Below are 25846 nucleotides of genomic sequence, written 5' to 3' on the forward strand. Positions count from 1 at the left end.
TACATAGATTTAAATGTCAATATGATTATGTATTTTATTTTTTGTCTCCTCAGGTGCTAAGGCGCTCAGGTGGCAAGAGAGGACAAAACACACTTTGTTTTTTATGCATTTCTAGACAGCTGTCGATACCCAATGGCCTTTTTGATACACGTGCACTTTTTTGCGGATGACCCTAAGCTGGAATGCTGGAAGCATTCAAAGACATAAAACGTAACTGCAGATACTACATTTTTGTAAAGAAAATTATTATTCAAATAGATGATGTCTTTACACTAGTGTTTTTTGGACCTGGAACCCTAAACGTGAACACCACGGAGATAAGAACATGTACATTATGGATTTACGGAGGGAGGAATGAGACAAGGAATGCTAAGCCAGGCAGTGAAAGAGTGCAGCCACAGAGGGAGAGGTGGACGACAGACGGACGGACCAAAGGAGTGGGTACAGTATACAGAGTAGTGAAAGGGAGAGAGTTGGGGCATGAGGAGGAGTGAAGGAATGGACAAACCTTATATGCTCGGCCCGCTTGGACATTGGACCGCCTGCCAACAGGTCAGCATCCATGGTGTGTGTCCTTGGAAACCAGAGTACAGCCAGGTTCAGCAACCAACACACTGCCTTGGGACTGGGAAGACCACATTACAGTAATCGGACCAGAATAAAAAGCAGGTATGTTACTTCTCATCATTTCAGAATCCAGTTTTTTATTATGGCTGAGCAATTCTGTATCATGAAACTAGATCGTATATTGTAATATTGTGATGTGACATAAGTGCTCTTACCGGATTTTACTAGTTGGTATAGGCCTGACTCCTGAGTAGTCCAAAATGTAAAAATAAATACAAAATAAAATACAAACTATACAAGCTTACAATGCGTCGCATGGTTACATGTTATAGATCTGCTATTTTGGTGAATGTGTTGAATAAATAATAAAATATTAGCATCACAATATTAGCAAATGTTAGCGTCACAATATGATATTATCATCACAATATCGATTTTGGGGTATTTGGGTGAAATATATCACAAAACTTGATTTCGTCCATATTGCCCAACCCTTTTTCATAATGTTTACTTGGTTATACTGTAGTACCAAAAAACATTGTACCCCATGTAGTCTATGAACTCAGTTATCCATTGGTTTCATTGGCCTAAAAAAGGTTATGTAGTAACCCAAATTCATGTCTGTGGAATGTCTGTGCAGGAAGGGGAGAGGGGGCGGGGCTAGCTGCTGAGGAGGTGGGGTAACATGATAGACACCTGTGGTTGGCATCTTGCTACCAAGCTGTTGTTATTGTGAATAATTAATGGTGTGGGTGTGTGTGTGTGTGTGTGTGTGTGTGTGTGTGTGTGTGTAACCAAGTACATTTTCTTGAATCGTGTACTTAAAGGACATGGGAGTATTTATTTTCTACCTTTTTTCTTTTTTCATTACAAGCCCATGACTTTCACTCCGCTACATTTCAAATCGAAATATTCTTTTGACTTTTGACCTATTTCTAAGAGTGAAAAATGCTGATCTACAAGCTCACAACACGTCGATCTGCTATTTGAAACATTTTCCAAAGCTCTGAATTTTGTAAAAGAAAATAATAATAATTGAGCGCAATGTTCAATGCATTGATATGAAAAGAAAATGAACTTTGTAATTATGGGTATACTCTACTTTCTCCACCACTGCTCACATGCTCCAGGTGTGAGTGGGCTGACCAATGGAGGACTGTGTGCCTCCGCCGGACGGCGTGGAGACTGGAGGTGGCTCAGACGCCGGCGGCGCCGCGGCGGGCTCGCCGGCTGCCGAGCCGCCATTGGACCTGCAGGTTCTGAGTGACAGGGTGAAGGTTCTGGAACAGAGTGCCACGTCAATTAGCCAGTCTGACAGCAGCAGCTACCTGAGGAACAGGTGAGAGACTAGGGGAGAGGGGATCCCATGACAGATCCACTAACGGATGGGCACACACACACACACACACACACACACACACATCACACACACACACACACACACACACACACACACACACACACACACACACACACACACACACACACACACACACACACCTATGTCTGTCCCACGGACTCGCATATGGCCAAGGTGATATCACATATCACACACTGCACGCTTAGTCGCTGTCACACACTGACACCAGCACACGCCGGTGCTCACATCATTCCCCAAATTGTATTCGTCGTAGATATGACTCGACTTCCCTGACACCGGAATGCAAAACAATACGATTTGGCGTTCAAATAGTAAAAAGTAAGTAATGATGAATTTAGGCGTGAGTTTGGCTGAGCGCTGCATGTTGATTCAGTATGATTGAGTTGCTCTGTGCTAACGCTAAGCTACGGTAATATGAGTACTTGTGTGTATATCTGTGGTTGGTGGTAGGATCACAGAGCTGGAGCAGTCGGAGAGGAATCTGCTCCATCAGTTCAGCCAACTGCCTCGCGCCAACGGCTGGCCTAGCGTGCAACACACCCAGAGGATAGACCAGAAGGTACACACGCTCAGGGACCAAGTCAGGACCATGGTGAGTCTTTCATTCATTCATTCACTCGCACACTCACTCATTCAGTATCAGATTATTTATCACAGAAATGAATGTTCAGAAGTACTACAGTATCTATCCAAACAAGTAGATGAGTCTGTTACTGCCCTGATATTAAAATATATATACACAGTCTGTCTGTTCTGTACCAGTGAAGCCAGCACAAAATTGTAGGTGGGGGGGAAATTGAATGGGTAAATTTGGAGAAACTTCAGTTGTGAGCTTTTAAAAGTCTCCTAAATGTAAGTGTAGCAAAACCTTGTTTCACTTGTCTCTTCCCCTGCTTACTCTCTCTCTCTCTCTCTCTCTCTCTCTCTCCCCAACCCTGACCTCCATTCCTCCCCAGACTCTTGAGAAGGAGCGAATAGAGCGCGTGTGGAGGGATCGACTCCAGCGCAGTCAGAACCAGATGAGGGTCAAAGAAGAGGAGATGGGTCGCCAGTCGCAGTACTTTGAGAACTTCAAAACGCAGCTCCTGCACAAACTCAGCCTGGCCAGAGATCGGGAGCAGAGCCTGCAGTGCCGTGTCCACACACTGGAGAAACAGCTCTTGGACATGACAGTGGCTGCTGCAACCAACATCGCAAATATCAGCGCGGTTAGCATCACTGCTGGGTCTGCACTGCACAGTGGGGAGCTAGAAAGACTGCCATGTCTGAGAGGAGAAGGGGAGGGAGAGGAGGAAGGGGAGGAGAAGAAGAAGAAAGAGGAAGAAGAGAGGAGGAGGAAGCAGGCGCCCGGGTACCAAAGAGTCGGTGGAATAGAGGGGGGTGTTTCAAACGAGGTCAGGCTGCAAGGTTTCATCCTGAGCCTGCAGGAGGACCTCAGGGTTCTGCTGGAGAGAGAGGAGCAAGGCGTGGCGGAGCGAAGGGAGCTGACGGAGCAGCTCCAGGAAGCACAAGAGAACGGCCACTTCCTGGGCTGTAAGGTGGAGGGGATGAAGGCCGAGGTCCACCGGCTGAAGCTGTCCGAGAGCTCTCTGATGGAGGAGGTGGAGGAGCTGAGAGAGGAGAACCAGAGACTCCAGCAGGATATGGAGGCATCTGGCCAGACACCCAGTCAGACATCCACCATCGCTGGGTCTGCGTTTCCAAGCCCTGGGCCTAGCTCCCCAATTCCCACCAATACAAGTCCAGGCCCTGGTTCTTGTCCTTTGCTGTCCCTCTCAAATGGCACCGCCATGAGACACTGTTCAGCCAATAGCTCTGGAAAGGTACGTCAGAAAAGATGTATAATTTTGATTTCTTTTTTCTTTTTTCTTTGGGCCCAAAGTGTGTTTTAATATAAGCATAGGAACATCTAGGCCTAGGGTATCTTAGGGTGAATGTGTGCATTTCTGTCTGTCAATGTCTGAGGAGAAAATAAGACTATATAAGTCACTATATTCACTATTTTCATATAAATCTTCATTAATTCCTTTTGTTTCTCCCTGAATGAACTAACATGGCCAGATGGACTTACATCTGTTCACCACCAGGGCGCAGCAGACAACTAACACAATGCAGCACAACACACATTTCTTCCCCAGTTTTATTTATTAGCACATAAAGAGAAAAAAATACATGCAACTTATTGTGCAGGAGAAGTTTAGAAGCCTCCTAGAGGCTTATATAGAACTTCCCATATTTTGTAGAAACATACATAAAAAAGTATACATTAAACAAGTAATACATTCAATACACACACACACACACACACACACACACACACACACACACACACACACACACACACACACACACACACTCACACTCCCAAACAATATGTACTGTATGCATAATGTACTGGTATGCTGCATACATGATTAACTAACCACCTACCCACCTGTCTACAAAACTGCACACACGCATAACAAAATGCATATTTACCTACTTGTCTCTACCAGGCCAAACCAGACGTTTTGAATCTCTCCGCCCACCTCAACTCCTCCAAACACAACCTCAGCCTCCAGTCACTCTCTCTGACCACGGACGCGGTGGAGGTCGGGGGATTCAGCCCAGGTACATGGTGCTCCAGAGGGACCCTGAATCTGGAGGAATGCCCCAGTGAGGAGTCGGACGCCCTGAGGGCCGCGTACCTCAGCCTGGGCCTGGGGGAAGACGCGGAGGCCCTCACAGAGCAGCGTGAGCGCCTGCAGGCCTCCCTGCAGCGCACACAGGAGCAGCTGCAGACGCTGACTCAGGAGAACTGCCAACTGAAGTTACAACTCAGGGAACGGGAAGAGGAAGTGGAAGGAGAGCCGAGTACAGTGCCTTCAGAAGAAAAGGTACATTCTTCAGGGTTCAACCTGGTGTTTTTAAATGTTTTATTTATATGTCCCCAAGGCTGGTAACAATTAGACATTTTCATATGCCTTTAAAAAGTTCACCAATCTAGTCCTACTTTCATCTACATGCTCTAGATTAACGGGGTGCCAACACAGAACACACCAACCCACAACGGCGCTGTCCACACCTCATGTCCGTCCACCCAAGAGGACTCCATTCTCACCCTAGCTGAGGATGACCTCGCCCAGGCTCTGAACCAGGAGAACCGGGCCTTAGCAGAGCGCATCCAGGTGCTGTTGGCCCACATGAGGCTCCAGGAGGCAGACAACGCTAAGGATCTAGCCCAGCTGAGGCAGCAGATGTCTGGGCTAGAGGCAGATGGAACCAGGCTCACGCAAGATAACCAGGAGCAAGGCTGTCTGATCACAGAGCTGACCAGGAAAACCGAGGATGATCTTAACACTATCATGGAGCTGCAGGAGAGACTGGCAGAGAGTGGGCACGTTCTAGAAGAATCATCACAGTGTCATCACATACCTGATGGTGTCCATTTACAAAATGGCCACATGGCTCCAAATGTAGGGTTTGGTGGCAGTCAGAAGAATAATTTAGAAGGAATTGTGGACGCTTTAGTGGACAGTGTATTAGATAGCGAAGATAAAACAGAGTCCATATCCGGTCCACAAGCACACCATTTAACCACAGATTCAGCATTTTGCTCTCAAGATGATGACCACGATGTCTCAACAAGCCATAGCCTACAAGCCAAGCCACAAGGCAGTCTATTGTCAGATGGGGTTGAACAGCTGGCCGGGTCAGTTCAGAACCTGGAAAAAGAACAAGAGGAGCTGATGGGTTCTGTACGGTCCCTGAGGGAGGAACAGAGAGAGGTTTCCCTGTCGATCCAAACTCAGACGGAGGAGAAACAGCAGCTAACTCGGACTGTTTGGGGACTGAAGGAGGAGAGAGACGGCATCAGTCAGTCTCTATCTGGTCTCAGACAAGACAGAGAGCAGCTAAGTAGGACCGTCTGTGGGCTAAAGACCAATGAGAGAGACCAGTTCATAAGGTCCATGAGGGGACTGAAGGATGAAAAAGAGCAGCTAATTGTGTCATTGTCTCACCTTAGAGATGAAAGAGAGAAAGTGTCAGGATCTCTTTCATGCGAAAAAGCAGAAATAGAACAAATCACGCAAACGCTTCAAAGTTTGCAAAAGGAGCGGGACCGGTTAAGCCAGGAGGTGTGTGACTTAAAACAGGAGAGTGAGGACATTATGGATTCATTCCACAGTCTAGAGAAGAGCAGAGATCAAGAACAATCCAGAGAAGAGAGAGACAAGCTGTCGCAGTCAATTTGCACTTTGAATGAACAGAAAGATAAGATTGAACGTTCCATCGCTGGTTTAAAAAAAGAGGAGCACCAGATAAGGCTGTCGCTTCTGAGTCTCAGAGAGGAGGAGCTACAGGTTGTTGATGCTGCAGCGGACTGGAGTCGGAGGCAAGATCCTTCCGATCTCAACAATGCTGGCCTGGCGACGAAGGCTGTGGAAGTGTGTGGAAAACAGGAGCAAATGGCTCTGATGACGGAGGTTGAAGCTTTGGGGGTGCAACTAACAATGTTGCGACAAGAACTGGACAAAAGCCAGTTAGAGGTGAGCATCCGTAACACACTAAATATATTATGCAAAGATGTTTGTTGTTGAAATAATTTCTGTAATTCCTATTAGTGACATTATATATAATCAATAAATCGGTTTATGCATGCAGATCCAGAGACTGAACAGTAAACTGTGTCAGTCTGAAGCTACGAGGGTGGAGGCAGAGAAGAGGGCAGATCAAAGAGCCAATGAAGTGATGAGGTTGACAGATATAACCAATGAGATGGAAGACACCAGGAAGGAAAATGACAGCTTGACAGCACAGGTACTGTACATCTATCTAATCATTTAGCGATCGCTGTCTGTCTGTCTGTCTGTCCACTTCCGGGTCACCAGTGAAATGCATGTTGGGACGGACACAGATTAATACTGGGACACACTTTTCCGCGTAACAGACCCACACAGGGAAAACAACCCCCCCCCCTAATCAGTAATGTGATCTATTACATTGCATTACTCACACTGAACATCATTTGCTGTTCATTATTCAGAACGGGTAAGGACTAGTTCATGAAAAAGTTTGCACTGTGATTTTTGCATCCAACCAAATTTGTTTTGCTTATTTAGCTTTCTTTCAATACCCCCAAGGAACACATCTAGCTCATATCTCTCACGAGAGGTCTGTAAAATTGCCGTTAATCTTCATTTCAGAGTTGGGAAGTGGGAAACGTGATATTATTAACTTGAGGCTCTTTGAAAAGCTAAACCTTTCCACTAGTAAAAAACATATTGTTGTGCCATTCATTCATATTCTGTTCATGAATGTGCTGAACACAATAACAACTTGAATTCTCAGTTACACTCACATCATCATATATCGTTGCTGTCCAAACCTCATATGTCAAACGGTTACTTTTCAGGATTCAAAATTGGATAAAGTTACATTATGGAGATAAGAGGTTTTTGCCAGCAACAATAATGGTATTAAAACATCAACTATTAATTTGTGGATGGTTAATTAATGTACTTACTGGTTTACTGGTCTGGTTTAGGTGAAGGAACTACATAGCAGACTGGCAGGCCTGACCAGAGAAAAGGCTGATGCTCTGGCACTGAAGGCTCAGATTGAGGAGGAATTCAATATCCTTCAGGCTCAACTCAAAGCCAAGGTGGCCATGTTTTGTTGTTTGGGAGTTGTGGCTGTGTCGTTGTTGCTGAACGACTGTGTTGCTGATAGTTGATAGTAGACTTGTCTTGTATGTACTTACATGTATGTACTGTATGTGTCTGACCCCACAGACAGTGGCTCTAGAGGAGCTGAACTCAGAGTACACATCCCTGAGAAGAGACCTGGGGAACAAGGAGGAGTGGAGCGCTACTCTCGCCTCACTCCGGTCACGCTATGGCGACATAAGATCTAAAGTAGGCAACCAGCTGCCATTTTGTAGTCTGTTGTAGCAGTTGTAGTCAAACAAGTCCTACAAACTCAGGCTATTAAACAGTTCACAATACTCTGTTTCTTGTATTTATAGTATGATATTCTCTTGAAAAAGAAGAGCCAGACAGATTTGGATATAGCTCCTTTAAAGGTACGTTGAATGGGTGAGCCAAAACTGTATGAGTCAGATATTGAATTTTTCACTGACAAGTTGTTAAACTTTGGAAAGTGAAAATCGTACCATACTGTTGCCATGTTAATGTCACATGGGTTTTAATCCAATATAACACAGGCCAAGCTGTCATGTCTCGTGGTGAAGTGTCAGGAGAGGAACAGTTTACTGGCCCAGATGGTGAGAGCCATGAATAGGTGTGGATGTGCAGACTTCACTCTCACACAGCAGGCAGAACACCTGCTGTGTGACACAGCGCTGCAGGACTACACTACTGCATTCATATCCGACGTAAAGGTCCAGGACTTCACTTCTGCATTCACATCTAATGTAAAGATACAGGACTGCACTAGTACTACTGCATTTACATCTAATGTAAAGATACAGGACTGCACTAGTACTACTGCATTTACATCTAATGTAAAGATACAGGACTCCACTACTACATTCATACCGGATGTAAAGGTCCAGGAATACAATACTGCATTCATACCGGATGTAAAGACCCAGCACTACAATACTGCATTTACACCTAATGTAAAGAAACATGACTATACTGCTGCATTCACACCAGATGTAAAGTTCCAGGACTACACAAATGGCTTCATTCCGCGGTCTGATTTACAACAACACAACTATGTCGGTGGATATCCAAATGGACTCACTCCAGGATCTGCTATAAAACACCTTGAACGCCCTGGGGGAAACCGTGCTAGTCTATTCACTGCTGGACCCTCTGCAAAGCATCAGGACAATATCAGTGAATTTACACCAAACGCTGGAGTGAAAAACCAAGCCAATTCACCTGTGCCAACTTCAGCAGTGTCTGAGCGTGCCAACGTGCAGACGCCATCTTCACCTGTCGTTCCTGCAGTGAAAAAGAGTTTGCCTGCAGCATGCGACATAACGCAGGTAGAGTATGTTAATTGAACAAACAAAGAGGTAGGAGTGTACACCAATAGTGGGGAGGTGCTGACCACGGGAGACAAAACTTGAAAAAAGGGAAGGTGAGGTCGCACAGCTCGTAGTCACTCGCTCTTCTTTGAGATATTTAGATCCTGTGTCTAGGTTGGACGACCTTTGACACGATCCTATTACTGGTTTCTTCCTTAACAGTTTAGCCCATTATGTTACAGTACAGTTTTTGTTTATACCGGTAGTACAGTTTATAGTGAAATTGATGTAGCCTATCCTCCATTCCATGACAGATGCCCCAGTCCCCTGGTGGACCAGTCCAAACACCCACTTCTCCAGACCGACTTGGATTATACCATGTTGGCATGAAAGGGGAGTCCAGCTCCGTTCCAGCCAGTGGTTCAGAAGGCAGAGGGAGGAACTACCTGAGATGTGCTCCCCTAACCCCAGACAGATGTTTCAGTCAGGGAAGAAGACTGAGTAGTCCTGAGAAGATCATTAGTTTACATCATGAACTGCAGAAGACACTCTCCAGCTTCTATCAGGTAAACTTTAGAGCTATGAACATGCAGACATACTGCAAACAATGAAACAATATATTGCCTAGTGACCAGGGGGAATGTGTTTCATTCTCCACTAGGAGCTTCTCAATTGATTTTTTTAAAGCTCCTCGGAACACAGGTTCGTCTTGATGACTTGATTATATCTATAATTTGCATGTTTTTACCAAAACATTTGTTTAGCAAAAATCTGCCTCCTTTTTGCGCTATCACAGGCCAATGTGAAGTTTCATAGCAATCGGATGCTGTGTTCATGCAAAATCTTAGTCTTCGCCATGACTTTGGCCTGACAGAGACGAATAACGTTATGTTTGTTTTTGTATTGTAGTCACATTAGTACTGGAAGTCAACTTCCGACTTTCTCTGTTATGGATACACACATGTGTACAATTATATCTAATACGTATTGTATATCTAATATCTTTCAAGGCTCCAGCAAGAAGAAAGTCAGAAGACATCCAAGTAGGTGACAGAGGGAGAAGACAGCACCCTAAGAAAGCGTTCTCATATTCGTCCACAGGAGACCTGACTTTGACCTCTCAGACTAAGAACCTCACAGTCACCAGTTCCACCCCTGTTCCATTGACCTCTCAGACTAAGAACCTCACAGTCACCAGTTCCACCCCTGTTCCAGTCACCATCGCCCCTGTTCCAGTCACCATCGCCCCTGGCCAAACCACGCGAACAACAGTAACATTAGCAACATCATCAACTAAACCTATAAAAGCTGCCATGTCTGCAACCCTTTTCACTGCAGTTGCCTCTAGGTCTGCAAATATTCTACTCAATCCCAGTAAGTTGACACACACACAAGCAGCCTCAAGCACTGCCACAACCTCAGCTCTTTCTAACTACTCTAATGCTGTCAGTGATACGGGACCTAGTAAGTCCACCTCAAGTGAAAGTGTTCATATAGTTGCTGCCCCCAATATACCAATATCCTCCAAACAGACGAGGCAATGCACTTCTATCCCCACATCATCTATGGCTCAGCATCCAGTCGCTACCACTGTAACGCCAAGGTCAAGTTCAACTACCTCAGTTAACGCTGTCAATTCTGCAGCCATTGTATGTACTGTTACTAATTCTGATACCACTGCCCTTGGCATACCAACTGCCCCCACGGCTAACCTTTCTAAAATGGCAGAATCTATCACCTCCATCACTGGTGATCTGGACAGCATGACCCAAGTCTTCGCTGGTCTCGCATCACCAACAGCCTGCAGTAAATCTGCCCCTCCGTCTCCTGGAAGATCGTGCAAGTCTATCGTCAGGAACAAGACTCTGCCTCCAGATAATAAAACCAAAACAGAAAGACCAAAACCAGGTACGCACACGCACGCACGCATGCACGCACGCACGCATGCACACTGTACAAACACGTGAACTTAAAACAAAAAGGAGAGGAAAAACAAAAAAAATCCTAAAAAAATTGGCTTTTGGTGCGTCACGTTCAACAAAACACACACCATGAGCTACATCCACCTTTGCAAATAAATTAATGTTTGTCATATCTGTCAGGTTTTTTTGTCAGCAAAGAGTGTGTTCCATAGACATAGACAAAAATAAGTACATTTGTGAAGTGGCTGCAAGTAGCACTTGCTCTGTCTCTCTGTTGCTCTCTAACTCTCTCTCTTTCTTCTCTCTCTCTCTGTCTGTCTCTCTCTTTATCTCTCTCGGGTGTATGCTGCCCAGAGGCAATACATAATTATGACTAATGACTATCCAAAGCAATGGCAATAATTGTTTTGGCATTGCTTGGGATTATGAAAAGACATGGTGGGGGGTATAAGGTTTATAATAGAGGACGCAGCTTACAAAAAAGTTGAATTACTTCAAACTAATTATCTTTTTATCTTTTATCTTTATTCGCACAGTGTGCTTGCTTGTAAATTATTTTTCCAGGTATCTATTTTTAGGGGGAAATGTGAGGGAAATATACTCACACTATAGAGCCCTTGGTCTCCTTATTTTCTCTTCCCTTGGAATCCAGAGAAGATCTCTTATAGCATCATGCCAGAAGAACGGAGCCAATTAACCCATTCTAAGAGTGGGAAAGTTTGTGCAAATCTTTGAATATAATCGTTGCTGTCGGAGAGAAACCACCTAACTCAATTCTTTAGGTTTTTGATTATAATTCTTTTCAGAAAACAATGCTATTGAACACCCTTTACATGTGTATTGGTTTAAAAAGAAGTATAAAGTATTAAAATCGGACAAAACCTCTTCACACCATTGGACCCTCAAACTGTCCCCTAAAGTCTTAAATTCTCACAATACCAACACTGGTAGTGTTGCTTTGTTTAAAAAAATATAATGGTTTTCTTCATTTCCTGAAGGTGCTTTCTTTCCGATGGCAGAGATGTATATTTTTAAACTCAACATCTTTAACTCAAATCTTCGCTTCTGGGGGTCCCTGGAACAAAATATTTTGAGATGGGGGTCCGCGGGCAAATGCAATATTTAATTGGTTCTCAAACCTTTTCATGTCAAGGACCCCCAAAATTATATGTATGCCTAACATATTTTTTTCGGAAAACTGTTAGAATTTAGAAGACATTTTGTAGAATCAGCCTCGGGTCTTAATAGGTGAATAACCATAACCATTTATCTACTTGTTATTATTTTTAGGGCTGGGACTTTAACAGAAATTAATTACAGAACAATTAATGTGGTACAAAATTTACGCATTTTCATCGCTCGTATCTTTTTGCGCTTTGAGTTTCAGGCATACGGTACCAATCATAATGTGAATCTTTGAATATAATTAGGCCTATTCCTAAAATAGCTTTATGGTAAATGGCACTGATCTGTTTAGTACCACCTTGGTAAATATACCGTATATATACATAAACTTATGTATTCACTCATAAGTTGCTTAAACTTATGTATTCACACATTGATTCACTCGTACACCAAAATCCATTTTAAATTGAAAAGAGCATTGCTACTGTAGCTATGGTATCATCCCTGTGCTCGTTGGCAGTAGTACCGTACCACCCATCTGTGTCAGACTGTGTGTCTAACGTACTTCTCCCCATGATATCATGTACATTAAAGCATAACCATCACCACCTAGAATAATTATTGTCTCCGACTCCTATATCCTCAATTGCTCATCGTTATTTTGGTTGCTCTTCTCGACCTCCAGAAGCTCCAGCAGAGGTGGGATCCATCGAGGTGATCAGAAATGTGGGCCAGAGCAGTCTCATGATTGGCTGGGAGAGGCCGCCACTGGATGAGCTGGGCTGCAGCAATGGCACATTTGTGTACGGATACAGGGTAAGCAGCCAATCACTGGCCAGTACAGGACATTTTTTTTAAGTACCACTACTCAACTATTTTATGTGTGGATTTCATCTCATTGTTTTGTTTTTGTGTTTTGTTTCTTTTCCCTTCTAAAGGTGTACGTAGATGCAGAGTTCCACAAGTCTGTGATGAGTTCAGCGTGTACCAAGGTAGCAAATCCATGATGCGTGGCAGCTAAGCCTACCATATTTTCCTATCAAAACACAAACAGCACAAGTTCACAAGTGTGTGTGTGTGTGTGTGTGTGTGTGTGTGTGTGCGTGTGCGTGTGCGTGTGCGTGCGATCCTCTCTCCCTCAGTGTATTCTGGAGAATATGGACTCGAGTGTCCCAATCCACATCAGTGTTCAGACGCTGGGCTCTAACGGTCTGGGTTCTAATCAGGTCCACACCGTGTACAGACGCCCTGACAGAACTGACTCCATCAGGAGAGAGCCGTCTCCTCATTCTGCGTCTCCTGACCATAACTCTCCCCCTTTACACAGACACAGTGGCCTTACTCAACATGTACGTACAGTACGTTCACTTCTCTCAGATGATTACTGCCTGTTTACGTGACATCAAAGCTGCCAGTGTCGTCATGCCATTCTGTCCATCTCTTTGTAGAGTTTGAGCAACTCTTCCCTTTCAAAACCACCAATGGCTGAAACTAAAATGGTAGGTGTGTGTGTGTGTGTGTGTGTGTGTGTGTGTGCGTGTGTGTGTGTGTGTGTGTGTGTGTGTGTGTGTGTGTGTGCCTGTGCCTGTGCGTGCATCTGAGAACCCATTCAGTCAAACAAATATTTTTGTTTAGTTCTTGCCTCTGGGGGCACCACCTCCTTTTTGCGTAGAATCAGGAACTACTCCCCTTAGCTTCTGTCTTTATTCCTACTAACAACAACACATTAAGTGTGTTGTAATGTTTATGGCAGTGGTGCTGAGAGATGGAGAGATATGTGTTATTGATTGGTGGCATAGAATGGAAACATGGCTACGGTATATCTAGCATCAGTATTGTTAAAACTGCTTCAGAGGCCAGACAGAAATTACTTGGACTGGTTATAACAGAGTGGTGATTTAGGCTCAAACCATTAGAAATACGTTTGAGGGACATAAAAAATATGATATTAAATATTAAAAACCGTTTACAAATGCATGTTGTAGTTCCTTTAATGCTTGATAAAAGAATATTTCGTCAAAGTATTAAAGAACACTATTCACAAAGTTTATTTGATGTCCTCTGTGGTCCATGTTTACCCTCTGTCCTGTTTGTGTGTGTGTGTGTGTGTGTGTGTGTGTGTGTGTGTGTGTGTGTGTGTGTGTGTGTGTGTGTGTGTGTGTGTGTGTGTGTGTGTGTGTGTGTGTGTGTGCGCGTGCATGCATCCTTTAGTGCATGGCCATCTATAGCTACAGCCCTCTGAGGGACAGCCCTAACCTCCATCCGAGCAGAGAGCTGGCCCTACGAGAGGGGGACACCGTCACGCTGCTAGGCAACCCTCGCCATGATGGTTTCTGCGAGGCTCAGGTTAGCCAATGAAATCCACGGTCAAGGACATTGCCAGGGGAAGAGTATATATAGTATAGGGGTAGCAGTGGCTCAGGGGTAGAGCAGACGCTTCGGAACCAAAAGGTTCCCAGTTCAATCCCGGGCTCCCCCAGAGTTAGCGTCCAGGTGCCCTGGACGCTAACAAGAAACTGAACCCCTAATTGCTCCCGATGTGCAGGTTGGTGACTTGCATGGTTTTCTCCACCATCGGTGTATGAATGTGTGTGAATGGGTGAATGTAATGCACAATCTATGTAAAGCGCCTCGGATAAAGCCACTATATAAATGCACCATTTATATAGTGATTTTAGAATCCTGCATATCATGTGATTGATTAACGGGACAACCGAGGCCTTCAAATATTTTAATAATTGATTGATATTCTGTATTTTCAAGGTCAATGGCAGGAGAGGACTGGCGCCCATTGCCTATTTGGAAGAACTTCCTGTTTCAGAGTCCCGTCCCATGAACTTCACTTCCTGAAAGAGCGGATAAGACATTGTAACTGCCAATCAGATATTATTACCAGGTGAATGGCCAGAGTGGCTGCCAATCAGAAGTAGTGGAATCAGGTGCAAGGCCAGAAAAGACTGTTAATGTGTACTTTCCCACAAAGGTTTACTAGGCCACGATCAATAATGTCATTAGAAGCTGCCTATGACGAACATTTCTGAACACGTGCCGCTCTGTGACACTTTGTGTCACATGCTGAGGGATTAAGTGTCTTGAACCTCAACGTCCCTATTGTGGAGCATACATTCAGCGGAAATAGCAGATCTTACAGCTCACAATGTATCGCGTTGCGACGCATTATGAGCTTGTAGATGAGCTGTTGTCAGTGAAGAGATTTGTTGTAGAAGGAAAAAAGGAGGGGCTTAGTGTAGACCACTGGGACAACAAAGTTTATTCTTCTGCCTACACATACGTCATGTCCTAGTATGAGGAATAGGGGAGCCTATGTGTGTCTCAAAGAATAGGGTTTAAATGGATATTTACAGGACATCCTACTGTTGCCTCTGTGAACTCAAACATGCATCGTCGGTTCGTGGGACACTTTGTCAGGGTGACAACCACCTACTGTATGACGCGCCGAAGCAACATTTTTGTACCCAAAGGACATCTTACTTGATTTCCAGACATCAAGCCAAATTACATGTTTCATTCCAAAGATGTTTTGTTTTATTTCCTCACAACTCAACGTTATTGCTGTAAATCAAGCCAGATTTTATTTTAATTCAGAATTTTGCACACAGTCTCTATTGAGGTCTAGTAAATGGAAAGGGGAAGGAGAAAAAAAGATAGCCACAGATATTTTTTCTAGGGAATATTAAAATATGGTGTATGTATACGGTATTGAACAGTATATCTGTCTTTTTAAACGATATTTATCTAAAAGGAAATTACATGCAGTATGGTTATTTTGTGTTTCATATGAGCTTCATAAAATGTTCATCTTCATTTTATGTTTGGGTGGAAAGTGAGGAAAGGTATTTTTCTATCATTAATTGATGATGATATTAACTGTACAGAGAATAAATGTTTATATAGTAACTGCTGGTGTTCATGTGTGTTCATCCACATGTGTAAAGTCTGTTCTTATTCAGTCACAATGTGGATGTGAAAAGAGGAAAAAAATACACCCTTTATGGATCCATTTACATTAATAATATCAATAATATTGAGTCCCATCAGTGTGATACAGTATAGGCATGTAGTATCTCTCTCCCACTGTAAATATGTTATCCAAGACATTGGTATAAGAGAACAACTTCTAACTTCCCCCTTTTAAAAGGGGAAAGTTGAAACTGAGCGAACATTTCAACGTTCTACAACACTCTTCCTATTGTCAACACTAGGTGGAACTAAGCAAATACCCTGTAGCCCCAAGTTATTTACTGCTGGTTGTAACTTAATACTTTCATCTAATCTGACTGGCGTTTTCATTACAGTATTTGAGACTGATTGATTGAAAAATGTTTGTAAAATGGGTACAGTTCAACGAAAGTACAGGTGAATACAAAATCTGCTAAGAGGATAAAACCAGAAAAAGCACCAAGACTTGCTTACATGAGGGGCCGGGTCCTCCAAGATGGGACAAGATGATGCTGCCCTGTGCAGATGGATACGGTACACATTCAAGTCCACCATCGCTGGTATCAAAGGTAAGCCTATTTTAAAGATTTTTTAAATATAAAAAATGTGTTTGGCGCGCATTGTCATTTAATGGTCACATAAATCACAGATCAGAGAACGTGTACTTGATATGCTGAAGATTGTTTAAAAAAAAGACGGAAAAGGGAGATTTGTTGCATTTGTGGTGCTCTCTAATGGTCTATATGAAATTGCTTTTGTCTCTGCATTTGTAGCGGCCCCACAATTTGCGATTAAATATGGGGGTACTAAAGGATCATTTGTTTCCTGCATGAGGCACACAGATGTAATTGTTTTCCGCATGGTGTCCAATTATCCTTGCCTGACCCTATTGGACAATGCGTTGTAAAATAGGTCCCGTAGCTGCATTATGATGATGGGAATCTAGGGAAAATGCATTGATTGCACAGCCAATGGTTCAAGAGTTATAGGCCGAGCAGGTACAGCACCACCATCGCCATGAGGCCGATTTGAAAAATCTGTAGTGTGCAGCAGTTTGCGAGATTAGTCGGCCAGTCACAAACGCACGCACACACGCAAGTGCAAAAACAATATGTGCCTTTTCTTTTTAAATATGTGCCTGGGCTTCGGCCTGGCAGGCCAGCCAGATACTGTAAATGTTAGTGATCTTTCATATAACACAGATTTAGACCTGTGTACAGGCACAGATTAACCCCCACGAGGGCCCCTCATGCACGCACGCACGTTTCATAATTTGTTTTTATGAATTAGATGTGGACGACCTTGATATTTGCAGAAACATAATTGCCTTTGATGCATTTACGTCAGCTGGACACAGACACGCACCTCTCCTCTCTGCAGTCTCATTTATCTCCAAAAGCCCTTGAATATGATGGAATATGATTAAGGAGTACTGTGATTATGGTATAAGCTATAAACTCACATTCACACCATACCTGTAACTTTCACTAGTTCCCAGCCTCCCACCAATTTAGCTTTTTTTTTGACAGGGGTTGGTGCGGGCCAGACAGTTAATTGGCCTATTGGGGAACCCTGCTCTACAAGAAAACTACATAAATTACTCTCAGTCTCTCACTACTGCCAGTGCATGGTTGGTTATGTGGATGGAGTAGAGTTCCTATGTCCTGCACTGCACCAGCTTAAAAGAGGTGAGTCTTGAATACAGATTTATACTTGTGTGCCGGCAATCTAAAAGCTCACAAACAAAGTATAGCAAGCCAGAGTATACATTATCATAACCCTAAAACTGCAGTGCAGCTGGGAGCTTAATTTGACCCTGATTTAGCCCAGGGAGACCCAGAATGCCCCTTGTGGATCTTAACCCACCAAGGACTTCCATCATCATTAACATTAACATCAACCCCACATGCTCATACAGTATATAACATACTGTACAGTGCATACATGCATAACACATATCCCTCAGTAGTAGTAGTGGCTTTAAATTGTCTTTGGAGGGCCTTGTTTACATGAGTTAATGATCTCTGTGTAAATGATCTTCCATGCTGGGAGTTAATGATGCCATGCACGTCACGTGCACATCTCTGGCCCCCTGTAGGCCAGCTGATCATGAGAACTTAAGTACACAGAGAGAGAGAGAGAGAATCATGGCAGAGAGAAATTGGGTGAACATATAGAGATAAAAGGAACAGCTCCCCTATTGTGTGTGTGTGTGTGTGTGTGTGTGTGTGGGGGGGGGGGGGGGGGGGGGGGTGTATGTATGTATGTGAGAGAGAGATACTGTACAGATTAATGCTTCTGCATCAAGTATATTAAAGGGGCATGCATCCAAGTGCAGATTCAAGATTCACATCTATGTGATTTTTGATAATTGTACTGTCAATACTATAATGATGTAACAATCCAATGTACAGTAGATTTACCACAAGCAACCTGGTAGTAGGACTGTAGAAGCCTGCCATGTTCGCACTACCATGGAAATGTTACCTCACAATTCAATTCAAAGGAGCTTTATTGGCATGAGAAAACATACATTTACATTGAAAGCCAGTGTCAAAATGTAATAAAAACTGTTGAAAATGGGGACAGGGTTACCTCACAGCCAGCTAGATCCCATAACCTGGGGAGTGAGGAAATGTTCATGATACAACATAATTGAAAATATATATTTTACAACACTAACAGTATCAATCAATCAATCAATCAACTTTATTTTCACAACAAAAACAGGTATTCATGTACGCTTCACTTTGCAGTTCAAGGAGTAAAAAAGAGAAAGGAAGAGATAATAAAAATAGAAAAACACAAAAACCCTGAAACTAGCTGTCTGTCCTTGATGATACTCTCAGCCTTGGCTACACATCGTTTTGCGTGTATATCCTGGAGCGAGGGAAGCTCATTTCCTACGATGCACTGATAGTTGTCTGCACCACTCTCTATATCCACTAAAGTTAAAGTTGGAAAGAACCATGCTAAACGATCAGTTTTAATATGGTATGGAGTACTTTCAGGACCCCATCATATTACAGTCACAGTCGCCCGAAGGGTGCTTTTGTCTAGTGTAATCTGCACAAACGTGTAAAATGTAATTTTTTGCAGCTACTGTAATGTTAGTTCAGTCAGATAACGCACAAATAGATGGAACAAATATTTATCATAGAATGAGAACACAAGTGTGCATATAAAATCTTATCTTGGCGTTCGGCTCTGCTAGATTTTCTCCCTGCTCGGCACAATTATACAGCCATCATTAAACATTAAGAGCAGGGAGATAGATATACAGTAACAACCCCCCCATGGGGAACAGAAATAGCAGAGGCCATCGGTGGCGGTGGGAGTAAACAGCGCATAACAGCAACCAGAAACCAATTGCAGAAAGAAGGCAGGAAGAATGCAGTCTTGGGTGAGTTTAAATACCCTGCCTAATTGGTCAGCTGATTGCCACATCAGCGTATGACATGTGGGTCTTGCAAACACTGTATACACCAAATCTCTTCACCACAAACTATATGGGAGATAATTAGCCTACCTAATTTGGTGCAAAGGAAATATGTTTGTGTCTGGAGACACGCAACCAACTCGTTTTCTCCATCCTTTCTTTCTGTCGTAAGACTTCTTACTGGTGTTTCAGCTAAAGTAGATAATCCATTTCCTAGGATTAGGCTTTGCTTTAGTTTTTTTTTTTTTTTTTTTTTAGAATGGAGAGGAAAATTGCCATGTATGTCTCATAATCTCAGAGTCTTGAGTTTGTGCCTTCATTATTGCATGCATTGCTTCCATGTGTACTGACTACTGAGTGATTTGTTCATTCCACCTTGTAGTTTGTGTTTGGGGCCAAGGGTGCAACACTACAACTAAGAGTGTTTGACACAGAGACCAACTGCTGTCTGAATGGTAGGACACAGCATTCTGCATGCCATCTTCCAGAAGGATGCTGGGATAATTTAATGGTATGTATCTCTGTTTTTACGTCAGAAGAATATCTGGAACCTTGCTGTAAACCAGTAAGATCTCTTCTCTGGAATGAACCCAAATATTATTGTTTCTTCCGTTTATTGATGTAAATAATTCATACTTGTATACTGACAGGTAGATATGGACCGGTATTTAATGTGTGGGGGGGGGGGGCTATACAGTATATCAATTGTGATTGTCAGGATTTTGTCAGGACCAGAAGAACTGCAGTGGCAGCTTGCAGTGGGAGCTATAGTAAATATGTACTGTAACTGACCTCAATATATAGTGCTGTTATCTATTTCATTATAAACAAACCTGTTTGGGCCTATACTAACATTTCACAAAATCAAACAGGCAACTGTTAGATGGAGTTCTATATAGTGTAAGAAACTGTAGTGTTACTGGTGAGGGGGGGCACCAAATTTGGATTTAACCCAGAAATAGTCATCTTGAAGAGTTCGCTCTGATTTACAATGTTGAGAACATTCACCGTTTAGATTGATGATTCAGATACCAATCTGTAACGGTTTAATAATGCCCATCCCGTTCCTGTGTGTGTTTGGCAAGATGTCAGTGACAGCTGTGCCCCTCAGGACTCAGGAACATTCTGTGTGACGCAAAAGTCACCTCTGGAGCTCGGTGTAAGGCATATGTGTCCTTGTGCGAGAGTAGACATACACTTCAGGGGATATCACTTATAGAAGTGTGCCATGTGCGCACGGACATCAGGAGTGAGTGGAACTGGCTGATTGCATGCGTGTGTGTGTGCAGTGTTGCATGCAGACAGATAGACATCTTCATGGTGACTCGAGGGGGTACGTGAAAAAGGATGGGGGGATGATGAGGATTAGAGAAAAGGAAGGGATATGTTTTATAATTTGCCCAGTGGGACGTTATCGTTGTCACTCAATCACTCCCATGACGCCTGCTGTGCGTGGGCTCTTAAACACACATGGGTGTCTTGAGTCTCTCACACACACACACACACACACACGCACACACACACACACACACACACACACACACACACACACACACACGCACACACGCACACACACACACACACACACACACACACACACACACACAAGCACGCGCACACACAATGTGCACTGTTCACATTGTCTCTGTGCATTCCACGTAAACAAGGCAACTGGTGGTGTTGAGCTGCTTGCGCCTTTGCATTTCTAAACAGATTTGACATTCTTTATTATTCCGCTGCACATGCTCATCCCTCCTTTACTGTTTCCGTCCCCATGCCTGTTGTTGTGGCGTTATCAGCCCCATCGAGGAGCCTGTTATATTTAGAGGTGTGACACTATCGGAGCTCGCAGCTGGCTGCGTGTGATTCAATTCTGACAGATCTACGAGTCTACGACTAAAGCAATCATCACTCTCTCCCTTTTTCTCTTCCCTGCTTCTTCTCCCTATCACTATTTCCCATCCATCTCTTTCCCCCTCCTCTCCCCTTCTGTCCATTTATCCACTTTGCCTGCCTGCCTCTCATCCAGTCATTCTTTTGCCTGTCTCTACAGATCATTAGATTTCAAACTTCTTGTGCCCAAAAAACACCAAAGGGTATTCATATCTGTGCAAAACAACCTCTGTGTTTTCACTACTATCACTCATTTTTATTTGGCAGTTTAACCACTTAATCCCCATTCACAAACTTTCAAAATCAGTGGAAATAGACAATCTATAACTTTACAATGGGTCGCATCACATAGTGAGATAATAGACATGCTATTTTAGCTATTTTGGAAAATCTGTGAAACTAATTTAAAAGCCCATTATCCCAAAATATAGTACCCCATGTGGTTATTTATTTTGGGTGCATGACTGCATGTAGAATTTGCCTCTTTATTGGGAAATAAGTAGTGCGCACAAAGTACTGATATATAGAAAATGCAATATTATTCATAACATTTTTGTTAGTTGTCAAAATTCTATGGCACACCTGAACGTGAATGTGTCAGTGCACACCAGTGTGCCTTGGCAAGCCATTTGGGAACCACTGCCCTAGATCACTGTGCTTACCCCCACATTTCATCACTGTGCTTACCCCCACATTTCTACCTTTAATCCTCCTTTGTATTCTTTCTTTATACACCTCTATCTCATTCTGTATATCCCTTGCTCTATTTACACAATCCTTATCTTCCTTCCACTCTGCATCTCTCCCCCCCCCCCCCCCCCCCCCACTATTGTACTCTCTCCTCTTTTATTTCAATTTCTATGCCGATCTCCTTTTTCTGAACAATTGAATTCTCAGCACTTTATTGACAATGTGCATTCTGAAAATCTATCCTCTCCACCATCATGGATCGTTAAGATGGAGGGGAAAAGGGAAAGCCTTTTCCCCTCCATCTTAACGATCTGTGACGGTGCCGATCAGGTAGCTGCCTCCACCTCCTCCCACTACCATGCAGGCATAGAGGCAAAGTGCCTCCACCTGCTCCCACTACCATGCAGGCATGGAGGCAAAGAGCCTCCACCTCCTCCCACTACCATGCAGGCATGGAGGCAAAGTGCCTCCACCTCCTCCCACTACCGTGCAGGCATGGAGGCAAAGTGTCTCCACCTGCTCCCACTACCATGCAGGCATGGAGGCAAAGTGCCTCCACCTCCTCCCACTACCATGCAGGCATGGAGGCAAAGAGCCTCCACCTCCTCCCACTACCGTGCAGGCATGGAGGCAAAGTGCCTCCACCTCCTCCCACTACCGTGCAGGCATGGAGGCAAAGTGCCTCCACCTCCTCCCACTACCATGCAGGCATGGAGGCAAAGTGCCTCCACCTGCTCCCACTACCGTGCAGGCATGGAGACAAAGTGCCTCCACCTCCTCCCACTACCGTGCAGGCATGGAGGCAAAGTGCCTCCACCTCCTCCCACTACCGTGCAGGCATGGAGGCAAAGTGCCTCCACCTCCTCCCACTACCGTGCAGGCATGGAGGCAAAGTTCCTCCACCTGCTCCCACTACCGTGCAGGCATGGAGACAAAGTGCCTCCACCTCCTCCCACTACCATGCAGGCATGGAGGCAAAGTGCCTCCACCACTTTGGGCTGGTCCACGCTTGAAACATCTAACATCAAATGCAACATGCCTTCTAATTTTGCGAAGAGACAAATAATTAGCAGCCAATACGTCCTCGAGTCAGTGCGCAAATGCAACCCTAATCTCATTAATGATGAACAATGGGTGCCGTAATGGAGAAGCATGTTTACGCATCCCCCACCCCGAACCACAGTAATCACTTTCGCACTTAATAACTAAAACATTTGATTATTATTTATTTTTGTTTGCATATTGTGTCCAATATTTGATTAATTTCTTCTTTTTTTGACTATGTATATTTGTATGTGCATTTTATTTTAATGTATCCTTGTTAATGGTACAAGATACCGGGGTTGTGGTTCTTTCAGAGCGGGAACTCGAGGGGGGAGGGAGGGGTAAAAACTTTCAACAATTTTTATGTGACTTGAAGAATTTATAAAGAAACTTTGATAAAAAAAATTTAAAAACTGTTGCAGCTCTTCTGAAAACAATCCTCCCTCCCCTTTCTTCTCTCTGCTCGTATGTGTGATGTATTATTATTATTTTTTTTATCATTTAAAAACTCTTGCCAGTTGCCTTTGCCTGATGCAGATCTTGTGTTACCTGTGCAACTGTCTGCAGCTAATCTCCCGAAGTACTAGGCCAGTAAGTGTCAGCACGTTGCCAACAGGCCAAAGACAGTCCAAATTGGTCAGCGACAATTGTCACATTTGGTATAATCACAGCGCACGGCCCACAACTATAGAGTAATACAGTGGGCTCTTGAAATCACAGGCATGAACCGCCACCTTTCAGATATTGCTGTGGACACATCTTACCCTACGAGCCATTACGTTTCATGCAACTACAATTGACTGTTAATTTAACTTGTGTAGCCATAATGTTAATGACATAGATACAGCTTACGTCCTCATGGGTAGGACTTGCAAAGCAACTGTTGAGCAGCCATTTTTGCAGTGATGAAACATACCATAAATGTTCATGTGTTTACTGTCCAAAGATTGGACAGGTTGGACTTTTCAGGTTGCACCGTGATGAAATGACAGGCCTTTATTGTATCCCTTCCCCCATTGTCCTGTGCTTTTTCATACATGCACACAATCCTAAAACCTTATCATTGCATGCGCTTGTCCTAGACAGAGAGAACGGTACTGAATGCCTCCTGGCGGAGATTTGCAGTGTAGTTTATTATTTTTCACTTCTCTGCCTACCAGGGTTCCTCTTCCCATCGTCCTCTTAAGACGCCAGAACTTGAAATTTGCTCAAACTAAGTATTGATCCAATTTCCTCTCTGAGCAGTGTGAAAGCACAGTCTCTCCAGACCCATTCTCTTTAACTCCCATTGATTCTTTCTATTTCCCAATGCTTTATATGCCCGAGCATTTGCATTTTTATTGTTTCATTGCTCCTTTCCCTTTCTGTGCATTTGTCCCCATGGTGTCTTCTGGCATCTACCTCTCCATTTCTCCTCCTCGTAACTTGCTTGTTATTGCCATTCTGCGTGTTGTATTCTAGCCTTTGGTCCGGAAGCCATATTTGATTCTGGGCTAAATATAGCTGGGGAGGATGTTATAAGATTATCTCTCCACATGACCACATCCTATATCCATCTATCTCTTTTGCCATCCTTTTCTCACCGCCTCTCTCTTCAGTTATTTGTATACATTGTTAGCAGGTGAAAGCCTGGTCTGATATTAGGAGAGACATCAACAGCATGTAAATGGTGCACGCTTTACAGAGATTTTGCATTACATTCACCAATTCACACACACATTTATAAACGATGGCGGAGGAACCCATGCAAGGCACCAACCTGCTCAGTACACTTCAGCCCGGGATCGAACAGAGTTCCCAAGCGGCCACTCTACCCCAGAGCCACATGCCGGCCCATGTACAGATAATTCATTCAATTCAATTCAATTACTGTTTTTGTCATTGCAGGTGCAATGAAAATACAACTCTCCACAACAATGCAATGCAATGAAAATACAACTCTCCACACACAAAAGATAAGGGGGGTGTCTCACGGGGCAACCCGTGCCCTATAGACACTAGAAGACTCCACAATGTGAAACTGAACATTACAAACGCACACTGCACAGCTGCTTCCATTAATTGACTGTCATCAAGCTCCTTGGAGGTGTGGCTATGTGTGGCATCTTATACTACTTATCTGTGTTGCCTATAATGCTATCATAATTGTTTTGTGTTTGATGTGATGCCTTGGAAAACAGTCAGACTCTAAATATGTAATTGTATAGTTGGTCTAACTCATGGGTCATGGTTTACCTTGTTTGAGTAGATTGGTCCAATTACTAATCATTGTGGGTGTGTCTCACCTTGTATTATAAGGGAGGCTTGTGGAAATGTTTGGGAGGGAATCCTGAGTGGAAAATGTTCAGTTTTGCTTGAGACTAACAAAGGCGACAACTCCAGGGGAGAGCTGCCAGGGCCAGGAAGGCATAGCCTGTTTTCAGTTTCTGAAGGCATAGCCTGTTTTCAGTTTCTTAAGTTCAGTGTTCATGTCTTACTTTCTGTTATTTGAAAGTGTAAGTCTTTATTCGGGAAGTATTATTTTTGCCTGCGCAGTCAAATCCAGCATGGGTCTGATTCTTGGAGCCTTGGCCGTTCGGGCAACTTTACAGGGGGAAAAAAGAAAAGAATATCAACAGGAATAATTTAGTCGTCATTTCAATCTATAATACTAAAGCAAAGAAAGGCAGTACAAATTGAAACAATATAAACAAATATACAGTAAAGTGTAATAGTAGGGTTAATGTGGTGCATTCTCAGAGAGGCATTTCAACCTTTAACACTAAAGCAACACTATCAGTCAAATCAACGGATTGACAACTAATAGACTGTTTTGGATGTGTGAACTGCAATAGGTCAAGAGAATC

The 25846-nt window shown here is 43.5% G+C and overlaps 1 protein-coding gene across 1 annotated transcript; it reads left to right on the top strand.

Moving 5' to 3' along the window:
- The first annotated feature begins 1712 nt into the window (after window positions 1–1712).
- LOC308322168 (uncharacterized protein) lies at window positions 1713–15766 on the top strand. The gene is made up of 20 exons (XM_080773361.1): window positions 1713–1906; window positions 2399–2540; window positions 2905–3211; window positions 3311–3771; window positions 4444–4824; window positions 4960–6477; window positions 6593–6748; window positions 7476–7592; window positions 7723–7845; window positions 7956–8012; window positions 8154–8385; window positions 8608–8945; window positions 9242–9493; window positions 9938–10835; window positions 12660–12790; window positions 12913–12966; window positions 13117–13323; window positions 13423–13473; window positions 14186–14320; window positions 14738–15766. The coding sequence occupies exons 1-20, from the start codon at window positions 1716–1718 to the stop codon at window positions 14822–14824; spliced, it is 5838 nt and encodes a 1945-aa protein (XP_080629487.1). The 5' UTR covers window positions 1713–1715; the 3' UTR covers window positions 14825–15766.
- Window positions 15767–25846: the final 10080 nt, after the last annotated feature.

This window comes from Protomyctophum bolini (assembly GCF_963924005.1).
Source record: "Protomyctophum bolini genome assembly, chromosome: 10".
Lineage (NCBI taxonomy): Eukaryota > Metazoa > Chordata > Actinopteri > Myctophiformes > Myctophidae > Protomyctophum > Protomyctophum bolini.

Excerpts from the sequence above, each read along its gene's own strand:
- LOC308322168 (XM_080773361.1), top strand. The coding sequence starts at position 1,716 with ATGGAGGACTGTGTGCCTCCGCCGGACGGCGTGGAGACTGGAGGTGGC. Across the intron at positions 7,846-7,955 it reads ATGGCGACATAAGATCTAAA|TATGATATTCTCTTGAAAAA; the intron begins GTAGGCAACCAG and ends TTGTATTTATAG. Across the intron at positions 12,791-12,912 it reads CATTTGTGTACGGATACAGG|GTGTACGTAGATGCAGAGTT; the intron begins GTAAGCAGCCAA and ends TCCCTTCTAAAG.